Source organism: Lipotes vexillifer, unplaced genomic scaffold, assembly GCF_000442215.2.
Source record: "Lipotes vexillifer unplaced genomic scaffold, Lipotes_vexillifer_v1.1 scaffold1113, whole genome shotgun sequence".
Taxonomy (NCBI): domain Eukaryota; kingdom Metazoa; phylum Chordata; class Mammalia; order Artiodactyla; family Lipotidae; genus Lipotes; species Lipotes vexillifer.
The window spans coordinates 740,721-752,617 of NW_006777938.1; the positions used below are offsets into that span (position 1 = coordinate 740,721).

Sequence of the window (11,897 nt, forward strand, 5' to 3'; positions counted from 1 at the left end):
GTCAGGCTGAGACAGTCCTGAGGGAGACACTCCATTCTGGAGACAGACGAGGAGGTGGTCCAGTGCAGACTGGTTAAAAAAAAACAGAAAACAGTCTTCGGCAAGACTCTCTGGTAACAAGGGAAAAAAACTTTCTTAAACTAACTGTAGCAAAAAAGATAATTTACTGGAAGGACACAGAGTGTCTTATGAAACCCCAGGGCCAGAAATGCATCTGAGTCTCACAAAAGACTTGAACCAAAAAATGGACGGTCAAGAACCGAGTTATTCTCTATACCTTTCTAGAAGTGCCACAAGGCCACTCATTTCTGCTTCTCTCTGTGTATTTGCTCCTAAAATTCTGCACCCAGTTCCAGTATGTGTGTGGCTGGGGGAGGGGTTCCCCACACCAAGCAATTCTCTGCAACACCAGCTGGGTGTCCTACGATTTAACTCAATTCCAACACATCTACCCGGAGAGAGCATCGGATTCCACAGGTTGGAGGGCTCAGTCCCACAAGACTATCCTCCACTTCAGATGCCAATCACGAGTCCAGGCTGTCACCCGTGCTTCTGACTGACCAGCTACAGATTGGAGGTTCCTACGACCCCTCCTTGGGTTTGATTAATTTGCTAGAGAAGCTCATATAACTCATGAAGGAACTCATTTTCTCACTGAATTACTGGTTTATCACAAAGGATATTAAAGGATACAAATCAACAGGCAGATGAAGAGATACATAGGTGAGGTCCTGAACAAAGGAGCTCCTGCTCCTGTGGAATTTGGGGCCCATGACAGTGACACATGGAAGCATTCTGGTTCCCCAACCTGGAAGCTCTCCAAACCCAGTCCTTTTGGGTTTTTATGGAGGCTTTATTACATAGGCATGATTGATGGACTGACCAGATTTCAGTGGTGGGACTGAAAGTTCCAACCCTCTAATCACCTGGTTGGGTCCCTTGGCAACCAGCTTTCTCCCTCGCTTCATTAACATAACAAAAGACAACTTGATCACTCTCATCACTTAGAAAATTCCCAGGGTTTTAGGAGCTCTGCGCTAAGAAGGGAAAACCAAATATGTATTTATTAAAAAAAATCACCTTTTCCCCTTTCTCCTCTTCTCTCTCTCTGTCTCTCTCTCTCTCTGTCTCTCTCTCTCTCTCTCTCTCTCTCTCTCTCTCTCTCTCTCTCTCGCTGTCTCTCTCTCTCTGTCTCTCTCTGTCTCTCTCTCTCTTTCTCTCTCTCCCCAGATCAGATGTTTTCTATTTATTTGTGAATATGGTAGAGAATGGCCAGACCAGCCCTGGCTCTACATGGTCCAAAACCAGCTAACCAGAGAGCCAGAGTCTGTGGTTCCAGTTCCAAATCCTTGGAGAATATTAATATTAATGTTAATCAGCACCAGCTAGAGGGGTGTAGTCCATAATACATGCAAACATGGAAGCCGGGCCAGCTCTTTTTAGAAGGTAATGAGTAATTCAAAGGAGGGCACGTCAGCCATCCAGACACACCATGAGGAGTTGAGAACACCATTTTCTATTCTACTCACTAAGCCCTTTCTATATCCCTTCTACATTCTCTCACCTTGCCCCACCGCCACCATCATCTAATTCATATGAACAGGGCCCCAAGTGGGTGCTGGAACGAGGGTAGTAGGACCCCTAGGAAACCAACCAGCTTTTCCTAGGTAACACCATGCCACAATGGTGTTCCCTTCAGGTGCTCAGTGCCAGAGGCCAGGACTCACGAGGGACACATGCTGAATAACCTGGAGGGACTGTGTGTGACTGCAGTGCCCTCCTGGCTCAGGAATATGCAAGAACCGGTGGGGAAAAAATAGCCCACAAGAGGCTGTTCTGAAACAGAGATCCTTGTTTTTACAGAAGAGCAAGTTTCCCCAGAAGGCATATTTCATATCCACAGATACAAATCTCTGTTGGGTTTTTGACTGTCTTAGCAGCTGGTTGACTGAGTTGTCGGTACAGCTGAGCAGGGACATCTTCTGGATATTCGTGATGCCCTCATTGGCAACCAAGTTGGAAGTCTCAGATGTTTAGACAGGGCTGCTAATTTCATAGGTCTTTCCTTGGGGCTCACAGAATGTGAGAGCTGGGCAGCTGGGCACACACGAGAAACACAGTTCTCTGTCGTCTGTCCCACAACCTCCTGACAGCACAGTGCTGGCCCTCTCAAGCCAGGAAGTGCCCTTCCCCTGCCTAAACTGGGAAGTGCCAATCCTAAAAACCACAGCCCCGTGACAGCAAGATTCAGGGGACCTAAGATCCAGTGTCTGTTCCCCCACTGAAAAACCATGTGTCCTCAGGAAAGAGATTTTATCTCACTGTGTCTCAATTTCCCCATCTGTAAAATGGGATGATAATACCTATTCTCTCTCTGACCGACCAGGCTAATGTAAGGAGGAAAGGAAAGGAAAGAGCTTAAGTCAGAGGCTCACTTCTCAAACTTTTTTTTTTCTATTGGATCCTTCTCATCAGTCATTGATGGGCCCACGCACATCCTGGTTCGAGATGTCTCCGACACTGTAGCCTTCGTGGAGTGGACCCCACCTCGAGCCAAAGTCGATTTCATTCTCTTGAAGTACGGCTTGGTGGGTGGGGAAGGCGGGAAGACCACCTTCCGACTGCAGCCTCCCCTGAGCCAGTACTCGGTACAGGCCCTGAGGCCCGGCTCCCAATATGAGGTGTGGGTCAGCGCAGTCCGGGGAACCAACGAGAGCGAGTCCACCACCACCCAGTTCACAACAGGTGAGGCTGTAGGTGGGGTGGGGCGGCGGGGGGGAGCAGAGCCTGAGGAGGGGAGAGGGTGCTGAGCCAGCTGGTATCCTCATGGCAAGAGGGGCATCCAGGGAGAGAGATGACGTGTGCTTGGGCATCCACGTGTCACAGACACTGCAAGAAGGAAGCGAGAGGTTTCAGGGCATCCCGGTGAGGTCACATCTCAGGGCAGAGGAGCGCACAGCACCAGTGGATGGGAGAGCTGGGTTCCCGTCCTACCTCTGCTACCAGCCAGATCTGTGACTTGACAGAAGTCTCTTCCCCTCGGGTTTCAGGGTTCTCCTTTATAAAATGAAAAGTTTGTTCTGAAGTTGCTTGACATCCCCATCGTTAGCCCAAAGGGAAATTTTGTGAGCGTTCAGTACCTCTTCCTGGAGTCACTTTATTGCAATTTGCCGGAAATGGCTGTAATGACTGCATAAATCCACAGTGACTACACCAGCACGATGGCGCCCCTTGGAGTTGTGCAAAGCCGGGCCTGCATGCCTGGAAGCAGGCCTTCCACCTGAGAGTCTGTGACTCACCCTGCCATTTGTGGGCACCGGCAAGAAGGCTAATGTAGACCCGGCTCCAATAGTCGGGAAAGGCCAGATCTCAAGACCTGCTCCCTGGCTCTCTAGGAGCCCATCAGGCCAACCAGCTAGTGGACAAGTAGGTCAGGCACCATCCAAAGACAGGCTCCCTGGCACTCTCACTGGGTGATTGGGGGCTGTGATCCGACAGTGAGTCTCTGTCTAACCCAGATACCCAGTCTCGGCCTCTCTGCCCTGTTGGGGGGCAGCAGGGGGGTGGTAACACATCAAGGAATGTCTCTGACAACTCCCCAGTTGTTGCAGAGATCAAAGGAAACTGCCGGCTTCTGTAAGATCTAAGAACTGGCATCTCCTGATGGGGTAAAGTAGGAGTATCACTAATTTAGCCATCCTACATTGAGTGGTGGCCTAAGAGTCTGTTACGGGATGGGGTAAGTCAGCCAAGGGGCTTCAGGGAGGTTCAGTACACAGCACCATTACCCTCCACCTGTGTTTAAAATCAGCTGATAAATAAGGTAAAGAATAAGACAGATGGAGGCCAAAATATCCCCTAGATTGGAGCATGTAGCTTAGTGTTGGATGGGCTTGCCAACGGATGGACCCTGTGGACCCGGGCAAGACCCCCAGCTGGCGGAAGCTGTGGGGCTACGCAGGTTAGGGCCTACAGCGCAGAGGAACAAGCAGAGGCAAATCCCCATGTGCAGATGGCTCCCGTGAGAGAGGGTAGCAGGAGGGCCGTGCCCGGGCCTGCTACAAAACTCACCGTGGAAGCAAGTCCGTCTTCCCCAGCAGAAGAAAGAGGGAGGCCGGGAATCTCATAATGGGTTTCCCTCCACCCCAAAGGAAACGTTCCTTGTTACAAGGGCGCTAGACTCCACCCCAGCCAGGGGTCGCTGGTCAGATGTTTTACTGAACACATGTTGGGATCCCCAGTGACTGTGCAATGTCTTTAAAATAAAGGGACTACATTCTGCCCATTTCTCTTGCCTTCTTTTCCCTCACTGAACAGAAACTGCTCAGGGCCTCACACACAAGCTCCCTTCTTGGTGAATTCAAGGTCAGCCTTGCCCACCCGCCAGCCTTCGCACCCCCAGGACACGGTCTGCTCCGGTGCTGGGACCTCCTGAGGGCCATGAGTCCTGCATTCTTTTTAAATTTCAACACAGTTTTTGTGTGAAAAGTGGTTCCTTTGTGCTTTACTCAGATAAGGAGTTTGAAGAGGCAGAAAATGAGACGAGAGCTCTCCAGCAGCAGGACGGAAAGCATAATTCTTGATGTTTACGTCAACGAGATGGAAGCAGGACTGGCTGGTGGCCCGGGAAAATTCCAATCAAGACAATTACATTCTGCCTCCTAGAAGCTCCCCCTGAGTTTCCGTTCCTTGCGTGATTCTCTGTTTGCGGTTGCCTGGAGGATGGGCAGCTGCTAGGTGGCTACCCTCTGCAGGCAGCAGCAGCCCGTACCCCCAAGCTGCGCCCCTCTGCCCGAAGCGGGGTGCGTTGCCGCGGACAGCTCTGCAGCCCAGCTCTCAAGGCCTGGGGTTGGCAGGTGCTGGCTGAATGAGGAGAAGGTGCCTGGACCCTCACGGCAGGGCCCTCAGTCATTTCAGAGCTCTGCTTAAATTCAAATTAGCCAAAGTGCTTTTCCAGGTGATGGCTTCAACACTAGGAGCGCGCTAATTGCACAGGCAATTAAAACGGGGATTTGCTTCCTGCGTGGTGAGCAGATTTGTCTGGGTCTTAGAGAGGCTCGGAAAAAGGAAAGCACCGATGGAAGCCCACTAAGGCCAATGGTTAGAGAGAAGGCAGCCCAGGGAAACCCGGAGACCAGTCTCCCGAACCTCCCTGCCCTCCATAGCTCTGGTTGCAGTTGCCCTCATGGGGGCATTCCCGGGACTCTTTTGGTGGATCCTTTGGCAAAACCACTGGAGAGAAGCACGGAACAGAATCTCCCTCACAGCCCTTGGAAGGGAGCCAACACGTTTATCTCAGACTTCCAGTTTGTGAGACAATACATTTCTATCCTTGAAGCCACCCTGTGTGTGGGCCTTGGTGGTGGCAGCCCTAGGAAACGCATACAAAGGCCCAAGTCACAACAGCTGGAGCTCCCACCTGCTGGGCAGGGACTGTACTCCGGGATTCTCCAGGAAATGCCTCCACAAGTTCAACCTGGATGGCCCTTGTCAGCCAGCCAAGACCAGCTGCCCTCAGTCAAAGCTGTTCTTTCCCCTGTACCACCTGGCCCCAAGCATCCTCAAAGTCCCCAGCTGGAATATTTAACAAGACTTTTCCAAAGGCTTTGAGGGAGCAGACAAGACAGAGAACTGACAGGACTCATTCAGCTCACTTCACATGTGCTTAATGAACACCTAGTAGGTGCCGAGCACTGTCCTAGGCAGTGAGGATGCAGAATAAACAAGATAGACAAGATCCCAGTTCACATGAGTTACATTCCAGGGTGGGGGGGGAAACTAAATAAGGAAGTAGAAAAGAAACATATGGGATCATTTCAATCACGAGGATTATGCTAAAAAAATGAAATGGATGATATAGAGGGAGTAGTCAGAAAGGCCTCTCTGAGGAGCTAAAGTTTTAACCAAGACCTAAGTGACCTCAGTCATGTGAGGGTCTGGGGAAGAGTGTTCCAGGCAAACGTACCAGCCAGTGCAAAAGCCCTGGGGTGAGAATAAGCTTGCTGTGATTCAGGAGTAGGAGAAAGGCAGTGCAGCTGGAGCACGGTGAGTAAGGGTAGAATGTTCCAAGGTGCCACCTGAGAAGCAGGCAGGGCCAGATCACGTAGAGCCCTGCCACAATTAGGAGTTCGTAATAGGAAGCAGCGGAAAGTTTTCAGCAGAACTGCTTGATTTAATTTATGTTTTAGAGGTGAGAGTCTACAGCCGCAGCCTCTCCACAGGGCCCCCACTGGACACCTGGCTTTACCTGGCCCCTAGAGCTTGCTGGTGTGTTGCAGAGACCAGCACAGCTCCCACTTGCCAGGGTGCCCTTCAGCTGCGCCTCCTAGAGGTCAGGCTTCAAGACCTAGGGGGAGCAAACCATTTCACTCCACCTCAGTCCTAAGACACCTGCCTTCTCCAGCCCTCATTCTCAGGATTGATCTCCTCGGGGATCACTGACATTGGAAATGTCCAGTCCCTTCAGAGGAAACACTGCCGCCTATCCACAGGGCACAGGTCCTGAGGCCAAAAAACAAATCCATAGTCTAACAAACATTTCCCAGGTCTGGGGTCTTTAGTTGTGAAGAGCAGTAGGTAAATACAAGACTCAACCTGAACCTTAAGTGAATCTCTTTTTGCTCCAGTTCCATTCAGGCCACACACCCCCCAAGCCCCACCCAGTCCTTTGCCAGCCTCTCCTTCCACGTGAGACTTAGGGATCTGCAGCCCAGAGCATTCCTCCTACATAGCCCTCTACTCAAGCTCCTCTTTCCATCCAACTGCTCGAGAAATCCCACACACAGCACGTGGATAATGCACAGTTTCCAGCATGCTAAACCCACACTGAGTAAGGAAACGTTTCTCAGAAAAATAGGCTGCAGAGGCATAAATCTGCTAAAAGATTCACCCAATTTACATCGCTAAACAGAACACTTCTCACTCTGCAGCAGCCGCACTCAGACTGATTCACAACAGTCCCATCCTCTGAAAGAACAATCGGTGGAGACTTGCCTGGCATTTGCAAATTAAAACAGTCCACTTGAGTTTTTCCCAGAACAAATGGCTGGTCCACTCCAAAGTTAAATTCAAGTCTCAAAGTCAAGACCTATTTGGAACTTTTTTTTTTTTTTTAATTTATATTTTATTTATTTTTGGCTGTGTTGGATCTTCGTTGCTACACACAGGCTTTCTCTAGTTGCAGTGAGCGGGGGCTACTCTTCATTGCGGTGCACATGCTTCTCATTGCGATGGCTTCGCAGCATGTGGGATCTTCCCGGACCAGGGATCGAACCCATGTCCCCTGCATTGGCAGGCGGATTCTTAACCACTGTGCCAGCAGGGAAGCCCTATTTGCAACTTTTTAAGTGGCAGTTTGTCAAGACAGCACCTTCTTATCCTGTAAGTTGTTTATGTTGTTTCTGCCCAAATAAGCCTGAAGAGATGACCAGTCCTGGAAGAGAGAACCAGCCCCCCACTATTGCGGAAAAAACCCCAATGCTAATGGTCTTTTCATTGTTGTGGAATTCTTGGAACCTCAAGGAGCAAGCATTGGGGGCGCCAGATTGTTGGAACTCAGGGAGAGCTTTGGAGGCGCCAGGAAGCCAGCCCAGGGCTTGGGCACCTAATTTTGTGCCAGGCACCATGCTACTCACTTCTACATGCATTGTCTAATTTGTACAACTCCCTGAAAAGGCAGTATTAGTCCATTTTACAGATGTGGCCATCAAGACCCAGTGAGATGAAGACTTACTTGCCCACGGTCCCATTACAGTAAGAGTTGGAGGTGGGGCTCAAACTGAGACCTGACTCTAAAGCTGACTGATTTCCAATACATCACATCTCCTCTCTATATGCAAAACTTTCAGCAGTATCTATGCAAGTAAATCCAGGGGAAGACATCTTATACTTCAAAATCTCGCAGTCAACGCTCTGCTTTTTGCTCAGTGATCAGATTTGAAATTATTTCATCTTAATCACTTGGATGCCATCTCTGATTTCCGCTTTCCAGGGTTTCTCTTGCTTAGTCTCAACCTTATGATACTAACTGGTTCATTCTTCAATTTCTAGAACACCACTAGAACTCCTGAATGGGAATGGGGGACGTGTGAAGTGTGTTGATATCTAACTCCTGAGTAAAACTCTCCAACCTGCCCACGTAATCTGTCATGGCCAACCTGGCAGACCAAAAGCTGAGGGGCAGCCCCTGGGTTCACTCAAACGTGAGGCAGAGGGTCATGGGCTCTCACCCCAAAGCCTCCTCAAGTTCAAGACGCACGACAAATGCACATTATCCTGTGTGATGTTGGTGATGTCTGGATTTTTTTTAGAGATCGACGCCCCCAAGAACCTGCGGCTTGGTTCCCGCACAGCAACCAGCCTTGACCTTGAGTGGGACAACAGTGAAGCAGAGGTTCAGGAGTACAAGATTGTGTACAGCACCTTGGCGGGCGAGCAGTACCATGAGCTGTTGGTCCCCAAGAGCATCGGTCCAACCACCAGAGCCACACTCACAGGTAAGTAAGCTCCTGGGGGCATGGCAGTTCCTGAGTCCATACCCTCCCAGCTCTCTCCCCGGCCATCCAACCCCACGTCCAACCGTCGCCAAATCCCATTGACTTAATCCCTCAAGTACCTATCACATACGTCTGCTGTTCTCCATTGCACTGCCATCACCTGGTCTAAGCTACTACCATATCTTGTCTTCATCACTGCAATAATCTCCCCACTTTCTCTCCCCTCTGCTCTCCTCTCCTCTTCACTCCATCAGTTATCTTTTCAAAATACATTTCCAGGGCTTCCCTGGTGGCGCAGTGCTTGAGAGTCCGCCTGCCGATGCAGGGGACACGGGTTCGTGCCCCGGTCCGGGAAGATCCCACATGCCGCGGAGCGGCTGGGCCCGTGAGCCATGGCCGCTGAGCCTGCGCGTCCGGAGCCTGTGCTCCGCAAATGGGAGAGGCCACGACAGTGAGAGGCCCGCATAACGCAAGAAAAAAAAAAAAAAAGTTCTGATTATGCCATCCCATTTTGCAGCCATTTCAGCGACTCCGACTGCTCTTGGGATAAACTCCAAACCCTTGCACGGCCTTGGTTTCCTTACCATCCTCTCCAGTCTCCTCTCCCTCCCGGGTCCCCTGGTGCCCCCTGTGCTCCAGGCGCACAGGTCTACTTTTTTCAGTTCCTCAAACACCTTCTCCCTCCTGCCACAGGGCTTGGCACATGCTGTTCCCTCTGCCTGCCAGCCTCTCCCACCACCCTCTTTACCTCGTGATGTCTGCTTCCCTTCCAGCTCTCAGTTCACCTGTCACTTCTCTGGAACCCTGCCTGGTCCCCAGGCGAGGTCAGGTCATCCTGTGTGGCAGCCTCATCTTACTGGTCACCACTCACAGCACCCCTCAAGTTATCATTGTACGTGTGTGGGTGTGATTATTGGATTGTCAGTCTCCATCTTATACTAAACTCTGTGAAGGGGGGACCATATTTGGTTTCACTCATCATGACTCCCCAGCGTTCAGCACAGCATCTAGCACTTACAGGTCCTGGATAAGTGATGAATGAATGAATAAACGCATGCATGAATGATGAGAGAAACTGCACATGTTCACTATGACTGGGGCATAGGCTACAAGAGGCCAGTGATAAGGTAAGAGCCTGGTTATGCCTTATGTACCCTATAAAGAGTGTGAGTGGAGGGTTGTTGAAAGGTCTGAAATAAGATGATGCAATGAGCAGATTTGGGCAGCTACAGTGTGGAGAACAGACGGGAGGAGGACAAGGCCAAAGGCAGGGAGAGGTCAGGAGGCCGCACGGAGTCAAAGAGAGAGATAACGGTGGTATGAACTCAGACGATGACCCAGGTCACCATGACGCTTGGCTGGGGAGCATTCCGGGTCCCCATGAGGATGTGGCGTCCAACCAGTGCTCCTCCTGGGGCCTTAGACACACCCGCCAGGAAAACCTACCTGCTGTACTTTGCTGGAAGGTAGATGGCTGGAAATGTGGGGCACAGTTTTCAGATGGAGACTGTGCAAAGCAGCCATGGACCAGGGGCCACCAGTGTGCTCGCAGAGACTTTGTTTATCCTGTGTCTTGGCTTCTTGCAAAAGCATTAGTAGACAAGGGATCCACACAGAAGAGTGCGTACAGTAAACAAGGGCAGTATAATCAAATCTGTTTTCCTCCTGAACTGAAATCCCAGACCACCATGCCAAATGAGGCCAGTTAAAGTAAATATAATAAATGTTTCTTCCAAACAGACGCACTCCTGAAACACAGCAAGGAGATGGAAAGATATGCTGACCAAGCAGGTTAACGGGGGTGAATTAAACATAGCAGGAACAGACCGTCTGGCACAGAGCCTTTACAGAGAGCTGGAGACATTCATAAAAATTAAGCTAAACAAAAAAACCTGCAGTGATACAGGAGGGAAACTGGTTCTAGGCGCAGCCCATCTCTGCCCAGAGCTGCAGGCTGCTTTGGCAATTAGCAATTGTACGAAGATGATGGCTAGTTGTTTGGATGGAGGACACACTTTAAAATCAGGAGATATAGAGAAGAGCTCAGTCACATCCTACTAATAATCATCCTATTATTTCCCATTACCGGGGGCTGCGGGGGCGCAGGGAAGAAGGTTCTACATCCGTTTGATCATCGCTGTTATTCCAGGCACCTTCCCATAGTTTTAGCTTATTTAATCTTCACAACAACAACTCATGAGGGACAGGAGAACTAAAATATTGCCTCTGCCGTATCAGTAAACAAAGGATGTCACAGCCATCGGCCGTCACATTATAGGCACCCCAGTCAGCATCTCCATTTTACGGATGAGGAAACTGAGACTCAGGGATTTTGGAAACTTGCCCGAGTTCACAAAGCTAGCAAGGGGGCTGTGACTCAAAGGCAGTTCTGAACCCTAGTCAAAAGTCCCCATCCCTTTTCATGGCTGCTCCTACTAAAGAAGTAACATGAAAGGAACAGTCAAATCTTGCAGACTTAACAAGGAATGGAAAGGGTATTAGCGAGGAGTGAGCTCAGATAGGTTGATTTTTTTTTTTTATTTGAATTGGGCTTATGAAATAAAATTATAAATATATATTACACATAGTTATCCCAGGGAGCTCACTGCTGGGAAGATTTATAAAGGCAAATAGCCTTATGTGATTTAAAAAGGGATTATAGGAATGTAAGGAAATCAAGTATATGTGTACTTGCTGAGATGCAGATTACAAGGATTGCTGGCACTCTCGCTGTGGTAGCTGGGGAAAAAGAAGGAAGGACCTGGAAGGAAGGAAGGCAAAAAGAGCGAGAAGTTTGACCCCAGCTCTAAATAGTTGTGTTTTCTCCCTCACTCTCCATCTCGGATGCTAAAGAGGAGAGATTTTTCAGCTTCTGAGACTTGTTTTTGTTTCGGGGGCTTTTGATTGTTTGTTTGTTTGTTTTTAGTTCCGAACAAGTTATTTGCTTGTATATATAAAACAAGACCCTGGACTCAGTGGGAAGGGCATTCCAGGCTCATCTGAAGCAATTCCTCCCTGGCCAGAAAGAGTATGAAGGACTAGAAACTTCAGCTGTCCCCACCCTCATCCCCAGTCAAAAATAATTGCAACCCTAGCAAGAAGGTACCATTCTCTCTTGTCTCAGTTTTATTTGAATGCTCGGTTCTGTGGGACATGTTAAGAGCTGGGACTCTAGACTCTGTATCTAGGCCCAGTTACTCACCGTGTGATTTGGAGCCATTGACTCGACCTTTCTAAGCCTCTGTTTCATCATTGGTAAAAGGGGAATAATGCCACTTACCTCATAGTGTTTGATGGGGCTTTAATGAGATCATGTACTAAAGGAGTTTAAGACCATTCTTCTAACATAGCAAAGTACTCAATACGTGGATGATGGTGATGATGATGGGGGGGGGGGGGAGG

General features: G+C 49.6%; 1 protein-coding gene across 1 annotated transcript in view; it reads left to right on the forward strand.

Annotated features, from left to right (window-relative positions):
- The window catches only part of TNR (tenascin R), an 82,760-nt gene that overhangs the window by 19,798 nt on the left and 51,065 nt on the right, over positions 1 to 11,897 (forward strand). The window contains exons 6-7 of the mRNA XM_007451365.1: positions 2,476 to 2,745; positions 8,310 to 8,495. Of these exons, the coding sequence (XP_007451427.1) occupies positions 2,476 to 2,745; positions 8,310 to 8,495 (456 nt within the window). The remainder of the gene's footprint in view (positions 1 to 2,475; positions 2,746 to 8,309; positions 8,496 to 11,897) is intronic.